The 20040-nt window shown below is 29.4% G+C and overlaps 1 protein-coding gene across 1 annotated transcript; it reads left to right on the plus strand.

The window, feature by feature from the left end:
* Nucleotides 1-12406: 12406 nt before the first annotated feature.
* Nucleotides 12407-15527, plus strand: LOC117907242 (alcohol dehydrogenase-like). The gene is made up of 10 exons (XM_034820712.1): nt 12407-12777; nt 13074-13210; nt 13338-13384; nt 13468-13793; nt 13908-13990; nt 14082-14157; nt 14272-14333; nt 14677-14772; nt 14853-15014; nt 15171-15527. The coding sequence occupies exons 1-10, from the start codon at nt 12606-12608 to the stop codon at nt 15291-15293; spliced, it is 1284 nt and encodes a 427-aa protein (XP_034676603.1). The 5' UTR covers nt 12407-12605; the 3' UTR covers nt 15294-15527.
* Nucleotides 15528-20040: the final 4513 nt, after the last annotated feature.

Here is a 20040-nt window from a genome sequence, read left to right on the forward strand (position 1 = left end):
GTAGGTGCATTCATAACATGGAGGACATTGGTGTTAACAGGTATCTTCAAATGCTCTACAATTGTTCTTGTTAAAGAAATATATTTTACAACTATTTGGTTTCATTAATAACTCCAGCCTAGCCTGCCCCGACAACACATACCCGGGTCGGGCCGGGGATGAGATTTTAATTTTAACTCCATAACGGGGATGGGAATGCCCCACCCCGCCCCGCCCCGGGTTTGGGATGGGAATGAGATAAGGGTGACCCGTCCCAAACCTGCCCATTGCCATTCTCACTTATTATAAGCAAGGATAAAAATTTTGGGATTTTTCATCCAAATATTTTTTATCTTTTCGTATTTATCTTTTAGTTTAATTTTCATTTTTTATTTTGAATTTATATTACCCTTTCATTTATACTTTTCTCTTATTTTTAATTATTTTTTATATTTTCTACATTAACCATATTTTAAAAAATTTTAAAATTGACTATCACTTCACTATATATATATATATATATATATATATATATATATATATATCCTTTTAGCTTTTTAATTTTTAATGTTCTTATTTTAAATTTTTTTAAAAGATAAATTTATTGAAAAAAATAACTAAGATATGAAGTTATAATATTATATTAATAATTTTTCTTATCTAGATAGACTAATGCAAAGTATTTTGTTAGTGAAACTTTAGAAATTAAATTTTAAATAAAATATATTATATAAAATTTTATCTCAAAATTATTGAAAGTGGTATTTAATTTTTTTTATTGACTTTAAAACTTATCTAATTTTTTATTTGAAAGACAATAGAACATGTTTACAAAAAAAAAAAAATTAGTTTTTCATTTTTTAACTGAATGAGTATAAATATATTAAAAGAATTAAAGATAATTTTAGTAAAAAAATTGATAAATATGATTATAATTTTAAATATAGAGATTCATTTGGATAAAATTTCACAAAAAAAAAAAAAAAAAAAATAGTGGAAAGAAAGAACATTGCTAAAACTACAAAAACAAAATATGCAATTACAAAATTTTGATGATGAAATTTAAAAATAAAATTTGAAACAATTCTTGAGTGAGAGAATTTGAGTGCAGAAAAATCCTTGAGTGGAAAAAAAAGGGAAAGTTTTTCAAAATCACTTGAAATCTTTAACAAAAAGTAGTCTTGTACACCCTTGTATAATTAGTAAATTTGTCTTGTACAGTTAGTGTAATACTCTTGTACAATAACTCAAATTTCATACATCATCTCATGAATATCTGATAATAAGTCGATTAAACATGTTTGCATTGGTTTTGTTTTAAAAAATAAAATAAAAATTGTTGTATAATTTTGTTTTACAATCATCATAAGTGAGGTACCTATTCAAATGACCATATACAAGTTAGATAAAGTGCATAAGATGAATGTATACTTAATCAATGTGTGTAAGGAATGTCATCTATCCTCGGTTAGGATAGATAAACAAACAAGTTTTTCTGAATCACTTAAAATCCTTCACAAATAATAGTCTTGTACACCCTTGTACAGTTGTATATTTATCATGTACACTTAGTGTACATACCTTGTACAGCGACTCAAATTCCATATACCCCCTACTCAATGTGTAACCATAGGTAGATTAACCATGTTTTCATTGGTTTGGTTCAAAAAAATAGTGGAAGATGAAAAAACAAAATTTTCTTTCAAACATCATTAGTGATATAAGTATTCGAATTGTCATATGCGAGTCAAATAAAGTACATAAGATGAGTGTGTGATAGAGGAATGTGTACCTTGAGAGTGTGCAATTCTTAGATGACAATACAAAAAAAAAAAGTTGTCCAAAATGATTGAAATTTTTCACAAAGGATAGCCTTATATACCCCTTGTATAGTTAGAATATTTATCTTGTACAGTTAGAATATTTGCCTTGTTCAATTAGACATTTACCTTGTATAGTTAGTATAACACCCTTGTACAATGGTGCAAATTTTATCCATATGTATACATTATGTGCCACATATGATGTGTGAACCATGTTTCCAATGGTTTGATTTAAAAAATGATATAAAACGTAAAAACAAAATTTTTCCTTAAACATAATTATTAAGGTAAGTATTTGAATTGTTATATGCAAGTTAAATAAAGTACATAAAATAAAAGAATTTGTGATTTGAGAGTATATAATCCTTAGATGACAAGGAAAAAAAAAGTTGTTCAAAATGTACAATCTTGTACATCCCTTGTACAATTAGTGTAATAACCTTGTATAATGGTATAAATTTCATATATATGCATAAATTATATCCACATGAATGTGTAAACTATGTTCCCAATAGTTTGACATTTAAAATAATTAAAACAAATAAAACATTATTTTATTTTATTTTCGATGCAAAATGTAATTAAAAATAAGACAAAGAAATTACTTAAAAACTATTATTTAAATTAAGTTTAGTTATTTATTTCCTTTTATTTTTTAAAATAAAGAAAAAAGAATAAAAAATTTATTTAACCATAAGAAATATGAATATAAGATCAGTTAGAAAATACCAAATTTATTTATTTATTTCATTTTATTTTTGGAATTAAAGAAAAAAATAATAAAAAAATTTATTCAACCATAAAAAATATTAATGCAAGATATGTTAAAAAATAGAAATAACTTCAAATTTATCTACTTATTTCATTTTATTTATTTAAATTAGAAAGTAATTTTTTTTAATCAAAATGTGCACAATTAATCTATTACTTTGTTAATTATGGATATATTAAAAAATTTTCTATTAGACAAAAAATAAATAAAGGAAATAAAATTAAAAAGAGTAATAAATATATATAATTTAGTTATTTAATTATTTTTCATGTAAAAGATAGTCACAAAAAAACACATAATGGACTAATTCCTTTGTTTAATTGTAAACATACTATATTTTTTTATATTTTATTATTAAAATAACTAATGGAACAAAAAAAAATGGATAATCAATGAATAAAATTTAATTCTTTTTATTATTTTCATATAAAAAAATAGTACTAAACAAGGTTTTCAATTTTTATTTTTAAAAATAGGTTTCATTTTTTAATTAAATGTTTTTTCAAAAAGAAAATATAAAAAATATAAATCATATTACTGTTATAAAATATGATATTCTGTACCACTATGGTAACTTGTAGATAATCATCCATAAATATATCTTGTAACTCCCTATAAAAGGGAGAGACTCTTAATGAAATTGAAGAAAGAGTTTTCTTGTGCATTCTATTCTCTTCCTACATTCTGATTTCTCTTGTTTTCTTCTCTTTTCACTTTATAATTTTACAACACGTTATCAGCATGAATAGTTTCTACAAAAGAGATATAAAGATTTTTCTCTATTCAAAGAAATAAGAAAGACGTTATTCTCTTTAGAGAAATAGAAAAATGTTCTTCCCTTCAGAGAAATAGAAAAATTTTCTTTCTTATTTCTCACAAAAAAGTATGTGATAAACTTATATCATGATTCTCTATTTTATTACCTTTTGATCTCTACTTTCATATATTTTATTTGAATACATAAATATGTATAATCCCTATAACCAGAAGTTATGAGGTAAATTATAAATTATAAGGTAAATTTATAACCAATAGTTATGAAAAATATATACAATCCCTATAATAATAAATTATAAATTATAGGGTACATTCATAACCAGAAATTATGAAAAATATGTACAATCCCTATAATCATAAATTATAAATTATAGGGTAAATTCATAACCAATAGTTATGAAAAATATGTACAATTCCTATAATCATAAATTATAAATTATTGGGTAAATTCATAATCAATAGTTATGAAAAATATGTACAATCCCTATAATCATAAATTATAAATTATAGAGTACATTCATAACTAGAAGTTATGAAAAATATGTGCAATCCCTAAAATAAAAAATTATAGGGAAAATTATAAATTACAAATACATGACTAGAAGTTATGTATATGGTCCTTAATTATTTATTTTTAATTATACGGTATAACTAGAAGTTATACCAAACAATATTATAGCCAAAAACTATGAAATAAATAAATGTTTATAACCTGAAGTTATGCACAAATCTACCCAATGAATAGTTTATAGCTTGAAACTATGCACAAATTTATATAAAAAACAATTCATAGCCTGAAGCTATGTACAAATTTAAATATTTTCTTATTCTAACAAAATAATCATGGCCTGAAACTTTGAAAGATATTAACTTTTAATTTCTTTTAATTATATTATGTAACTAGAAGTTATACATAAATAGTTCATAGCTTGAAGCTATGTACAAATTTGCGTATTTTCTTGTTTCGAAAAAATGATCATAATTCAAAGTTATGAAAAATATTGACTTTTAATTTTTATTTTGTACTCACTTATTTTTCACAACATAAATTATGAAAAATAATTTTTATTAACAATAGTTTCATAGCTAGAAGCTATGCATACAATTTCTAATTCTCTTGTATAATTAGAAGTTATTCAAAACAAAATTGTCAATGAATCTTGGAGCTATGATCAAAGAAGGAAATCAAGCATCCTTGCAGGATCGTACAAAAACACTGATTTTTCCTTCGTCATCATCTCCATGAAGGTTTAAGAAAAAAAATGAGCTTTTGATGAGAAATCACTAGTCTCGTCCAATTAGATCTTAATCATTCCCTAAAGTGAATGCAATATTGTCCCAAACTCGTGGACGATGACGAGGACGTGGTCGTGGAAGAAATCCCCTATACCATGGTTCTTATAGTAATAATTCACCAAATTCTCAGAAAAGGAAAGCCTCATTGCACCACCAGAAGTGGAATAATATTGAGGTAAAACAAGAAAATGGGAAGTGTTTACAAAATAAACCTCCTAAGAACCATGAGAATAATTGTTATATATGTGGTATGAAGGGGTATTGGTCGCATACCTATTGTACGCCCAAATATTTGATCGACCTTTACCAAACATCAATAAAAGAAAAGGAAGTTGAAATGAACAACTATGTACCTAAAAGATGCATAATTTTTTTAATTTTGTTATACAACCAGAAGTTATATAAATATTATTTTTATAACCCGAAGTTATGAAAGTAAGAAAATTAATATTCTTTGTGCTAATCAAAGGTTATGCCAAAATTGTTAATATGTACTTTCTTATAGCTAGAAGCTATAGAGAACGAAATTGTTAACTAACAATTTTGTACAACTTTATGAAATTTATATAACCAAAAGTTATAATGAAATATATTATAGCCTGAAGCTATGATAACAAGCATATAGATAATATTTACATATTATCAAATGATTAATATTTTTGTATATCAAGTTATACAAATAGGTAAGTGTTTGATAGTTTTTATAAATTTCTATTATTAGAATTTATACTGTCATTAGTAGAAAAATTTACATATATTATTGTATGTTGCCACATACAGTATTTTTATTAATGCAATAATTTCATTATCGAAAATAATTTTGAAATTACAATAGGTTCAACTATTGTTCTCAATATATTATGTTATATCTTTACATATATGTTTAGATGGATTTGTAGTATTTCAATTAAAGTTTTGAGACAACACGATGCTTTAAATCATGATATGTTCTCTTGAAATTTTGATTTATAAATTAATTTTTGCACATTGATTTAGATCATAATAATATTTTGAATAAAATTATTGATCTATCACTACAATTAGTTTGGTTATTGAAATACTTCCTTGTTATTTCATGTATAAATTGCTCCACACTTACAAAATCAAATGTGTGAGATTATTTAAGAAATATATAACTTTAAATTATCTTTTCATATTTGTTTTATTGTGTTATATATGCTCTCATTGCTTTTACGCAAGTTATTAAGTTAAGTCATCATCGATGACTAATATTTTTCCATTGATTTTAACTCTTTTTCTATGATAATATTTCTTCAACTCCATAAAGATGAAGTCTTTATGACAATGTTTTATGACTTGATATTTTGATGAAACTCTTGTCTCATTCATTGCACAACATTGATGACAAACAATGTTAATACTATATCAGGTGATAGAAACCTAATTAAAGGCTCCAGAAGAGCTTATACTGTGTCACTCGTAGTATTTGATTCCATGTGAATGACACTTTATACGGTGATAAATCCAAAAGAATCTTTTAAGACCAACTTGGTCCCCCGGGGTAAAAGATCACATGAATGTACATTATAAAACCAGAAGTTTTTATTTAGTGACTAGTCTACCTATACACTTAAAAGGTAGAATGACTTGTTGTGCAAATTATCATTTTAGTGAGACAATTATCTCGCTGTTAGGGGGAGAAGAGCCAGTTCTAGAAGAATGGTGTGAAATTATTTGGAATGCATTGACTTTGACTCATCTTGATCCCCATACAAATCAATGTCAACTAGAAGTTCAAAGGATCACTCATTTGCAAAATCTTGCAAATCAATTACAAGATGCATTCATTAATACAAAGAAAGTGACAAAGTCATATATCCCGGTTGCAAATACTCCGGTAAGGATTGATATCCTTATAGGACAGTTAACAAATTAATCTAAGATACGCCTAAAGCGTGGTAGACCTGTCGGCTCAAAGGATGTAACTCTCCTCAAAAAGAGTACCTAAGAAAAACTTGGTACTCTAAAAGAAGTCATAAAAAATAACTAATTAGTTTAAAGTTGATAAATCTATAGCCCTAGAAGAGGCACAAATAATGCAGAAGGCCCTAAAGAGGCACATATTGAACAAGAAGCCTCTGAAGATGCACATATTGAGCAAGAAGCCCCTGGAGAGGCACATATTAAACAAAAAGCCCCTGAAGAGGCATAGGTACCTGAAAATTGTGAGATCTCAATAGTATACATGGGAGAAAAATGGGATCAAAATAATATTATTTTCACTTCCCAAGTGGCTTCCATAAGGAATGATGAAGATCCTGAAGCATGAAATGTGGAAGAATGCCGACATATAAATGATTGGCCAAAATGGAAAGAAGTTATATAGACAAAGTTAAACTCATTAACAAAATGAGCAATTTTTGGACCTGTAGTCTAAACACCTAAAGATGTAAAGCCTGTTGAGTACAAATGGGTATTTGTACGAAAACACAATGAGAATAATGAGATCATAAGATATAAAGTGTGATTAGTAGCACAAGGTTTCTCGTAGAAACCTGGTATTGACTATGAGAAAACAGTCTCTCCCGTCATGGGCGCAATCACATATAATTTCTTAATTAGTTTGGCAGTCCTAGAAGGACTAGATATGTGTCTCATGAATGTTATTACAACATATTTATATATGGATCCATGGATAATGATATATACATGAAAATCCATGTAGGATTTAAATTGCCTGAAGCAAATAGTACAAAGCCTTGTAGCATATACTTAATCAAGTTATAATGATCCTTGTATGGATACAAGCAATCTGGACACATGTGGTACAATCGCCTTAGCGAATACTTGCTAAAAGAAGGGTATATGAATAACCCTATATGCCCATGCATCTTCATTAAGAAATCACAAACCGAATTTGCAATTATTATAGTGTATGTTGATGACTTAAATCTTGTTGGAACTCTTGAAGAGCTCATAAGAACAACAAATTACTTTAAGAAGGAATTTGAGATGAAAGATCTTGGAAAAACAAAATTTTGTCTCGGCCTGCAAATCGAGCATTTTCCAAATGAAGTTTTAGTACATCAATCAACATATATTAAGAAAGTTTTGAAGTGTTTTTATATGGATAAAGCGCATCTTTAAGTTCTTCAATGGTTGTTCAATCACTTAATGTGAAAAATGACCCATTTTGTCATTGTGAAAAATGATGAAGAATTACTTGGACATGAAGTACCATATCTTAGTGCTATTGGTGCACTTATATATCTTGCCAATTGTATACGTCCAAACATTGCTCTTTCTATCAATTTATTAGCAATATTTAGTTCCGCTCCAACTCGAAGACATTGGAATGGTATCAAACATATATTGCTTTATCTTTGCGGAATTACTAGTATGGGTCTATTTTACTCAATGGAATCAAAGCAACAATTACTTGGATATGCAGATGCAAAATATCTTTCAAATCCATATAAAGAAATTCTTGCAATTCATGAAGCAAGTTGTGAATGTGTATGACTAAGGTTAATGATCCAACATATATAAGAAACATGTGGATTACCTTCCATCAGAGGCAACACAACCAAGTTACATGAAGATAATGTTGCTTGTATTGCGCAAATTAAAGGAGGATTCATAAAAGGTGACAAAACTAAGCATATCTTCCTAAATTCTTCTATACTCATGAGCTCCGAAAGAAAGTTGAGATCGATGTTCAGCAGATTTGATCATGCAATAATCTAGCAGATCTATTCACAAAGGCGTTACCTTTGACCACATTGAAAAAGTTAAGGTATGACTTTGGAATACAAAGATCGAGAGATCTACCATTTGAAATGTTGAAGAAATCATAATCATGTTTACATGAGGAGGAGATTGATAATATGGATATACTGCACTTTTTTTTTTTTTTTCCTTCGTCCAGGTTTTGTCCCATTGGGTTTTACTAGCAAGGTTTTTAACGAGGCAGTTGTAGTAATCCAAAAGAATATTGTACTATTTTTCCTTCACTAGGGTTTTTCCTAGTAAGGTTTCAATGAGACATATTCTTATGATCATCCAAGGGGGAGTGTTATAAAATATGAGATTTTGTACCACTATGGTAACTTGTGGATAATCATCCATAAATATCTCTTGTAACTCCCTATAAAAGGGAGAGACCCCTAATGAAATTGAAGAAAGAGTTTTCTTGTGCATTTTATTATCTTCTTACATTCTGATTTATCTTGTTTTCTTCTCATTTCATTTTATAATTTTACAAAAATTACCATTTTTTTTAGAAAGTATTTTTTAAAATAGTTTTTGAACATAATTTTTCTTTATTTATAATTTAAAATAGAAAATAATGCTGATTTTCAATTATTTATAAAAAATTTTTAAAAACAATGAAAAATCCAAATTGTTAAAATAGAATTATTATGGTTGCGTTAATAGTGGTGTGAAAATTGTTAAAATCCAAATTTTAAAAAAGCTTAGGTGAAAGGTCATTAGGTATTTTAGTCTATCACTATTTTATATCCTTAAAAGGTGATATGTAGAAATTTGAAGGGTATATTGATCTCTTAACATCTTATATCATTTCTCTTAATTATGTAAGTTATATGAACCAGATGTTAATTTTTGGATCCAATTAGGCCCAAAACACAATTATCCCAAAAAAAAAAAAAAAAAATCGAAATATCACTTATTTATTTTTTAAAGGGGAAATAAAATAAAAAATAAAACCCTAATGTGACTTTTTTTTTTTTATTTTAAGGAAAAAATATATCTGTGAAAATCGAATTCGAATCCGAGGGTCATATTGCTTATTGGAAAAGTACCATAGGGTAGCATTCTCTAAACTCTAAAAAGGTCTCTACTAAGCAAGTGAAAGGGAATTATGACAATTAATTAATTAGTATGGAACCTAGAAACATGATGATATAAATAAACATACACAAAGTTAAGGTGAAGCTCAGGTTGCAAAAATATATAAAATAATAATAAGATAAATGTGCAAATGGTTTTTATTAAGTAAATAGGAAGAAAGGTTTAATGATTTCAAATATCAAACATATTTTCAAGAAATTTTAAAAGGGTTTATGGACGTTAAAAAGAATTTTGAATTAATTATTTAAAGTTATTTATTTGCCAAAAAGTTCCAATTTATTTTTCATAAGCTATTTGATTCAATCTTATTTGTGTTCAATTTTTATTCTTATTTACATTTATTGTCGCCAAAAGAATTTATTAAAAAAATAATTTGATTTTTTTTATAGGAAAATGATTTTTATTCACCTTTGTTGGAAAATAAATTTTTATAATTTTATTTATTAAAGTATTTTGATTTAATTTTTATTTATTTTTAAAGAAATATTTTTTACAAACTTAAAGCAAGATATTTACACAAGAATTTTTTTAGATTTCGTCTAGAAAGAGATTATTTATTACCAATTTATTTTTTTTTAAAAAAAGTCTTTTAATTCAATTCTTATTTAAAAGGTTTTGGATTTTATTTAGAAAGAAGATTTTTATGAATTATTTTTAAAAATATTTTTACAAATTTATTTATAGAAGAATATTACAATTTGATTTTATTTACAAAGGAATTTATTTTTATTATTTTCTCATCCTATTCTTATTTTTTAAAAAAATTAAAATTTCTATTTATAAAAATTACTTTTAATGGCATTCATATTGCGGAAAGAAAGTTTTATTTAAAAAATCATTTTTTTGAACAACTTTATAAAAAATTAATAGTTTGGATAGTTTTTATTCAAAAATCATTTTTTTTGGACAATTTTTATTAAATGTTATCTTTTTGAACAATTTTATTTAAAATTCAATTTTCTCAACAATTTTTATTAAACAACTACATTTTTGGATGATTGTTACTAAAAGCAATTTTTTGAATTTTTATTATAAATTTTTTTGGCTTCCTCTAAAAATATTTTTCTGAATTTTTTTATTAAGAAAATTTATTTTATTAAGAAGTATATTTTTTGAGTTATTATTTTATTAAAACACAATTAATAAATTATTTCTTTTATTAAAACAAAATCTTTGGATTATGAAACATCCACTTTATATACAACCAATAAATGTATAAAGAAGGATATGTACAGGAGCTAATAGAAATGAAACTAAAAACAAACTTATAACAAACTCAATGCATTGCTTTTGCTTAAGGTCTCATGCTCTATTTACAATATTTTTTTAGTTTCATTTCATGACTTTATGCATCATAGGTTCGTGCTCAACTTACAAAATACCAATAGGAGTGGTCGAATATGCTCATACAAAACAAAAATGAACCCAAAGTAAATATTTAGAAATGTACAAAACTTTCAACAAACCCCAACACAATCCTCAACTTAATCGAATAAATCTCATCAATAAAAATGAATCCAAATTAATAATAAAGCCCAATAGAAAAATCTAACATGTTATAAGTCCTAATCCAAAATTCTAAATTAATAACCAACATATAAGCACAATCAACCAAACTAAATTTAGACCTAAATTCAATATCTATAAACCCAAAATCCAACAATCAATGAATCCAAACAAAACCCAAACCAATAAACCCAAATCATCAAGGCCCAAGTGAAATGAACACATCAAACACAAGCCCCAAGTAGACAGAATTCGAGCCCAAATCCAAAAACAATTACTATAGAGATGGAGGGAAAAGAAATTACCCATCTTTGAAATCCTATGGTGGGGAATGGGATGGTAGTGGTGCTGTGGAGGGGTTGTGGACATGGAGATCATGAGGGCAGTCGGCCATGGGAGATGGAGGGGGGAGAAAAAAAAGGAGGAAATCCAAAAGAAGAAAAGAAAATAAAGAAAAAAGAGGACAAAAAAAAAAAAAAAAAGTTGAAGAGGGAGATAGGGTGAGTGGGTTTCTTCGAGGGGTAAGGGAGCGGGAGAAAGAAAAATGAAAAAAAAAATTCAAATAAAAATAAAATGACAAAGTTAAGATTTGAAGAAAAATCAAAATGTAATGAAATTAAAATTTAAAGATAAAATTAGACTTAAAATTAATATAAAATAAATTTCAATAAATTTTAGGATTTATAATATAATTATAATTTGATTTTTGTCTAAAATATGTGGTGTTATTGTATATATATGATTATAATTTAACTTTTTTTTTTCTAAAATACTTCAAATATGCATCATAAATATTATAATAAAAGCACTAAAACAATTGAAGTAGAGTTAAATTAGATGGCGCAAACAAGGAGAATCACATCCTAGAAACTTTCTTCATTTTCACTTATTTATGAGAAAATGTTGGAGTATTGAATTGGTAGATTAAACTTGGGAATTCAATTATATAATAAAATCTAAAGGAAAATGCTAAAGAGAACATGGTAATGTCAGTCAATTGGAAAATATATACAATGGAATTTAAATTATTGAAGAAATAATGATAGAAAGGTTGGAGGTTATAAACGAATACAATGAGACTTAAAAATATAAGTACTTGATGATACGTTTTGAATAGGTAGTCTGGCCTATATCTGTCTAAATCGTTTGAAGGAAATATGAGCAATGAGATAACGATGAGGGGTTCCAAACCATGGGATCACACTGTGGATCGCCAACAGTTTTGGTTGGAAATTGCCATTGGTTGGGTGATGTAAGGAGGGTGCTGATCTCCGGTGATGAGACACGTGCCACCGTGCATGAGCCCCACACTCAAACTTATCCACGTCTATCAACGGGGCCACCACGTTTCACAAATCATACCACGTGCCCTGTTTTCATTCTCCTCCTCACTTACCCCTTGTTGTAAATCAGTCAGTCCCGCCGCCCCCCCCACTCACTGGTTTTCGAGGTTTGGAGAAGTTACTATTATTTACTTATTCCACGCCAAATTCCTGCATTTTCTCGGATCTCGCATTTCTGTTTGGACGGGTTGAGAAGGTGGCACGTAGCTTTATGATCGTGTCTTCTCGTTAGAGGGAATTATTCGGAGAGAGATAGGGTAGTGGAGACCGGTAAAAATGATGAAACAAAATGGTATTCTTGTCCATTCGACTGGAGCGCGGTGGCCTCTTCCCCCTTTCTTCCACCATAAGTATCACCCACAGCATCTTCATTACTCCACGAAACGTTCTCTCAGAGTTGTTAAAGCAGCCATGTCTAATACAGCTGGTCAGGTCATTAAATGCAAGGGTAGATATCAACTTGATCTGTCTCTTTCTGCCTTTTACTATTGTTTCTTCGTCTGGGTTTATCATCTGATTTAGTCTGATATTTTAATTTTTGGGTAATTGGGGTTTGTCTGCATATGGCATGTGGTTGGATCCCAACCTTTTTGCTTTTCGTGATGCTTATGTATCCTTGTTTTGGGGGTATATATTCATAGTTTTCTTCCCAAATTGGGGATTTTGTTTTGGGTCTACCTAAGCAATCTTGATCTCCTTTATCAGTTTGGTGTAGTGGTTAACTGGGTGTGTATGGGATTGTAGCTGCGGTTTCATGGGAGGCAGGGAAGCCGCTGGTGATTGAAGAAGTGGAGGTGGCTCCACCACAGGCAAATGAAGTTCGTATAAAGATCCTTTTCACCTCTCTCTGCCACACTGATGTTTACTTCTGGGAGGCCAAGGTAACATAATTGTCCTCCTTTGTAGGCATCTTCTTCATTAACTATAAGTGAGATTCGGTTTCATCTTATGTTATCCCATAAATTGCAAATAGGTCTCTAAATCTGAAACGATTTCTCTACATCGCAGGGACAAAAACCAGCATTTCCTCGGATATTTGGCCATGAAGCTGCAGGGTATGCATCCAAATCTTAACAGTGGCATTAGCTTCATTAGAAATCAAGTACTTATAGTTGTATTTGATCTTTCTGGTTATTAGAGTGGTTGAGAGCGTGGGTGAGGGCGTAACGGATCTCAAACCAGGAGACACTGTCCTCCCGGTGTTCACCGGAGAGTGCAAGGAGTGCCGGCACTGTAAATCAGAAGAGAGCAACATGTGTGACCTCCTTAGGATAAATACTGACAGGACTGTTATGCTGAGTGATGGCAAATCGAGGTTCATCGCTAAGGGAAAGCCCATCTACCATTTCCTTGGGACCTCCACTTTCAGCGAATACACCGTTGCCCATGTTGGCAGTGTGGCCAAAATCAATCCTGCTGCCCCACTTGACAAAGTTTGTGTTCTTAGTTGTGGAATATCTACAGGTTTGGAAAAGAAAATTCCATCTTTTTGGCAATAATAATGATGAGGACGATGATGATGATGACAGTGTTATTCATTTGGGTTTTTGTTTATTGGATTTGGTTTTGCTTTTGAAGGTCTGGGTGCTGCTATCAATGTTGCAAAACCCAAAAAGGGCTCATCTGTTGCAGTTTTTGGATTGGGGGCTGTAGGCCTTGCAGTGAGTTATTCCTCTGTCCTGTTTGAGCCAAAAAAGAAATTGATTTTGTGATGTGGCTTCATTTTCCTTCCCCTTTTGTTGTAATTGTTAGGCTGCTGAAGGGGCTAGGATTTCTGGGGCATCAAGGATCATCGGTGTCGATTTGAACGCCAGTAGATTTGAACAAGGTAAATGAATCAAGTACAAACATGTGGGTGAATAATACACACATACTTATTTACTCCCATACTCTTAGCCTTTTTAAATGATTGATGGTGACTCAAATTCTTGTCGCTCAACAGCCAAGAAGTTTGGTGTGACCGAGTTCGTGAACCCCAAAGATCATGACAAACCTGTTCAAGAGGTTGGTTTCTAGACATTTCACTTCAAATTCTACTTTCATGTGCAATGGATTATATACCTTGCTTCCCAGAGGCTCTTCATTCCTTGGTGAGAGAAGTATCCTAAAAATTTAATACAGCAAAAAGCATGGTGAAGCATGAATATTGGAGAATGTTAACTAAACTTCTCCTGGAAAATTTCCAGTATATGAGGTCCATCTGGGAAGGAATTGAGATTGCTGAACAGAGTCTGCTCTGTTCCTTTAAATATTCAATAGTAGTTGCAGCAGCATTGATTTTTTTCAATAGGCAATGGTTTACAACTGGATATTTGGATACAAACTGTGTATGGATTTTGCTCATCAGGTGATTGCTGAGATGACCGATGGAGGAGTTGACCGGAGCATAGAGTGTACTGGAAGCATTGCCGCCATGATCTCTGCATTTGAATGTGTTCATGATGTAATTCTACTCATCATCCTTATTCATGTACTTTTAAGTTTAGTAATCAGAAGCTGAAATTTAAGATGCTTCCTTCTCAGGGTTGGGGCGTTGCTGTTCTTGTTGGTGTGCCAAACAGAGACGATTCATTCAAAACTCACCCCATGAATCTACTGAATGAGAGGACTCTCAAGGGCACATTTTTTGGCAACTTCAAACCCCGCACCGATCTTCCCCGTCTCGTGGAGAAATACGTGAATAAGGTAAAACCTTAAATCTCTCCACAAGAGTTACTGGTTGTTGTTTGAGGAACTGGAAAATCTTGCAAAATTAAGGATAGGAGCCATGGCCTTCTAGAGGGCGCTCTGCAGACCATTTATTTAGGTGTAGATGATCTCACAGGTGGCTTAATGTTGCAGGAGCTGGACCTGCAACTGGAGAAATTCATCACCCATGAAGTCTCCTTCTCTGATATCAACAAAGCATTTGACTACATGCTGAAGGGGGAAGGCCTCCGGTGCATCATCCGCATGGGAGCCTAGAACACACTCCATGAGTGGAGTCTATGTTAGATGATGAGAAAATAAGGGAGGAGTGAGCCTGTGCGAATGCGTATAACGCAAGAGAAATTTGGCTGTGTACGTTATATGGTGTAGCCTTTTAGACACTTGTGTTGTTAAGGATGATTCAAAAACAACTCCCACTCGCTTTCGGAAATTCTGGGTATCTTTCTTTTTTCTCTGAGGTTCAATACATGTTAGTAATATTTCCATTGATATCATAAGAAATCTTAATAGGGAGAATTGGAAATTACGGGTATCTTTGCCATGCCTATTAAGAAATTTAAGATAGAGAGGGATTGGCTAAGATTTATACTCTTATGATTTCATTGTAGAGTTGTGAGTTCAAAAGAGAACTTTAATCTTTTTTTTTTTTTAATGTAAATTAACTGTGATTGACCTTGGTCAACCTTCCTTGATACTATCACAATGAGGAGGGAGATTATTTCCTTGGTAGAATAATCTCCCTTAACCCGCCTCCTTAAGCTAGAGAGGGAATGGAAATGAACTCCTAGCTTGTCTTAGAAGAAAGATAGCTTCGTTTTAGGCAAAGGTTTTGTGAAGATATCCGCGGGCTGAGAGGATGAAGAAATGTACCATGTGACAAGAGAACCCATAGCAACTTTCTAGTAGACAAACTCGTTATGTATAGATCGGGCATGAAACATTGGATTGATTGACATATGGAGTGTGATCATATTATCTTAGAATAACTAAGAAGACGCAAAAACCACTGAACATCCTACCCAATCAGTATCGCTGAAGGCATATAAAGGACTTTGCAAAAGATAGTGTAACCTAATGTGTTGAGTGCCCTTTAGATACTGTAGGATTCGCTTCACTGCCTTTAAATGAACCAACGTGAGATTGTTGAAATGTTGAGATATCCGATTTGCAACATGAACAATGTCAGGTCATGTAAAAGTTGTCCTTCTCTTTAAGGACCATTGGTGTGGCTATGGAAGAACTGTCAAAAATCTTTGTTCAAGTAAGATCTTGAATGTATCTTGTTTGGGAGAGGACAATGCCACTAAAGAAAGGTCGAAGCTCCACACCCAAGAAATAATGCAATGAATCGAGGTCCTTTATTACAAACTTATGACCAAAATGGGTGATTAAATATGAAATAAAGTGGTCATTGTTACTAACAACAAGAATTTCATCCTCATATATAAGGAGAATAGTGACAATATTATTGTTGTGATAAATAAAGAAAGAAGAGTAGGCTTTAAATGTATCCAATGGGCTGTGCTGGGTTGGCACGACCCAATGTTTAGCGGGCCATTATGGGCCAACATGTTTGGTTGGAATGACCCACTTAAAAATCGTGTCAGGTTGGCCCAACCCTTGCAAACCAAATAGGTGGCCCGACACGACCCATAAGTCCGTAGGCCAATCGTTTTGTATTGTGTCGTGTCGAGCTGAGCCATGCCAATCGTGCCATCTTGTTCCTTGCCAAGGGGTTGTGTCGATAGATCATGCTGATGACCCACGACTTATGGCCTACTCACTTTGTTAAAATTTTTAATTTAATTTTTTGAGTCATTTTGTCTTAATTTTTTCATTATTAAATGAAATTTCTTTTTTTTTTTTTTCTTTAAACATCTCTAATAATTATACTTTTTATTTTTTATATTTATATTTAAGTTTGTAATTGTAAAATCTATAGAAATGTTAATTTTTGTTATTAAAAATAGTAAAAAAAAAAAAAAAAAATCATATTTGAACTTTTTTTTAAAATCAAAATAACAATAAATTTAAAATATTGGAATACAATAGGAAATAACAAATTTTCTTTTATTCAATATTTCAACAGATTACATGAAAAAATAAGGAGAAAAAAAAGTGAGAATTGAATCACTATAGTTTGAGTACATCCTAACTAGGTTGACACCCACTGAACTATCAATCATATGCATTACTTAACTTTTAAAAATTAGTTACATTTAGTAGATTTAAGAAACGGACAACATATACTTTTTTAATTTTCATATTCACTTTTGTCTTCTTTTTCAATCTTCATTCTTTTTTTTCTTTTTTCTTTTTCATCTTCATCCTTCATCTTCAATCGTCATCAATCTGTTGAACATCTTTTTTTGTATTGAGATCCAATTTCTCAAGGTCTTCTTTATAGTCATCTTCTAAAGTTCAAAGCCCCATGCATCCAACTTTCCAATCCTTCAAAAATGTCAAGGCTTCAAGCATATCTAGTGCAAGACTTATCTTATGGTCTCCAATTATATTTGCTGCCATAGAAAAAGCAATTTTCGATGCTACAATAGACACTAGTGGGGTTAGTAGATTACGTGTCATTTTAGATAGCATAGGAAATATGGATTTATGAGATTTCCACCGGTTCATAATATCATTTTTTTTTCTTTTTTCATTAGGGGATATGTATAAATAGTAATTACTATCCAAATATTTTGAAAGATCACACATACTTGAAGGACCAACTTGTTGCTTTCCCTTAACTAATTGCATAAAGAATTGATCATTTCCAAATATAGATGGAGTTATAGCATTTGAAGAGGCACTACCATATTTATTCTCATAATATTTATATAAGTTGTTTAATTGTTCATATATTTTACCTTCTAATTTGAATGGTTGGTTCATACAAGTAGCTATAAAATTTAAAATGTTTTCTACGCCTTCAACCTTAAACCTTGGATTTATATAAGCAACTAAACAAAAAAGTAGTGAAATAGTTTTCTTATATTTCAATTTAATTTTTCCATTTTTACACATATTTCACTAAAAATGGGATATTCCTTATATTGTTGAAACACAACACTCATGTTGCAAATACATCCAAGTGTTATACAAGATGTGGGGGTATATACAACAAAACACATGTCAGTGGTATTATAAAAAACCTTCAAAAATTTTAAAAAAGAAAAACCTTTCTCTCAATCATTTGAAGTTATTTTAATTTCACCTAGGTTACTATTAACATAATCTAATATTATGTTATTATACTCTACAGAAGATTTTAATATTAGGTAGGTAGAATTCTAACAATGACTGATATTATGATGAAATTCTCTTTTCTTCAAACCTACTGATTAACATAAAGTATTAAATTCTTGTAATTTGTTAGATGAAACAATAAAATGTAAAGCAAACTAGATAGCCTCTAATGAGGGTGATATTAATTTAAAACCGTTTTGTAATATTAAATTAATTATATGAAAAAAAACATCTCATATGAAATATCTCACTTAGTGGACCTCCTCTAGTTGTTCTTACAAATAAATCTATGACACTTGTATTGTTTGAAGCATTATCAAGTGTAATACTAAAAATTTTGTTTTGTATGTTGTACTCTTTAAAAATACTTGTTATAGAATTATTGTGGACCGCATTTTTCACATGCGTCCCCACTCAACGACAAGACTCGCTTTTCATATTTATTTTGTGAAAAATTGATTTTTAGAAAAAAAAAAACTTGGAGTCGCCACTTATTTTTGTTTTATTTTTAAAGAGAAAAACAAAATAAGAAAGAAAAACCCTAAGTGTGACTCCTAAAGGAAAAACAGGTTTGTGAAAAATCGAGTCTGGGTCCCGAGGGTCAGGTTACTTATTAGGAAGGTACAGTGATGAGCCGTAACACCCCTCTAAGCCCGTATATATACGGTCTCTACTAAACAAATTAAGGGAATTGTGACAATTAATTAATTAATTATGGATACCAAGAAAAATAATCATGCAAATGCGTATGTATAGGTCATGGTGAAAATCAATATACATAAAAATAATTATGAAATCTAATTACAAGAATACACGAAATAAATGATAAAAGAATTATGCAAAATGATTTATTGAACTAAAAAAATATTTCAAAAGAATCAGTTTTCAAGAAATTTCAAAGAATTTTGTTAAAAACAATTTTCAATTTATTTATTTACAAAAAAAAGTCAATTTATTTTCTCAACTTCATTTGTATTCAATTTTCAAAAAAGTTATTTACACTTATTGCATTAAAATAATTTATTACAAAATTTCAATTTGACAACAAAAATTATTTTACTTGCTTTTACAAAAAATGAATGAATTTTTACAATTTTATTTACAAAAGTATTTCAATTTGTTTTCATTTAAGAAAAGTGATTTATACAAATTATTTAAAAAGAGATGACTTTATTTGCAAAAGGAATTTTAATTAAAAAGAAAAAAAAAGATTTAAATCATCTATTTCTAAAAAAAATGCTTTTAATCCATTTTAATAAAGGAAAAAGAATTCATTTAAAAAAACATTTTTTGGACAATTTTATTAAAAAATAATTTTTGGAACACCTTTATTTACAAAACAATTTTTATTAAACAAAGAAATTTTTGGACAATTTTATTAAAAACAAATTTTCAATTTCTATTAAAAACAATTCTTTTGGATTTTTCTAAATGCATTTTTCTGAATTTTTATTAATAAAAAAAAACTTACTTTTATTAAAAATAATATTTTAAAATTATTATTTTGTTAAAACATATTTACTGAATTCTTTTTCTTATTTAAACAAAATTTCTAGTTTGTTCGATGTTCAATTTTGTACACACTAAATAAATATATACAAACGAATATTTACAAGAACTAATAAAAATAAAATCAAACAAATGTGAGAAATAAAATATGTACCCAAATAAACTTACAACAAGCTCAATGTCTTTTTACAGTTTTTTCAATCTCACTTTCTTCCATGAAATTTCATACTCCACGTGTCATAAATTC

This window comes from Vitis riparia, chromosome 18 (assembly GCF_004353265.1).
Source record: "Vitis riparia cultivar Riparia Gloire de Montpellier isolate 1030 chromosome 18, EGFV_Vit.rip_1.0, whole genome shotgun sequence".
NCBI classification, from domain to species: domain Eukaryota; kingdom Viridiplantae; phylum Streptophyta; class Magnoliopsida; order Vitales; family Vitaceae; genus Vitis; species Vitis riparia.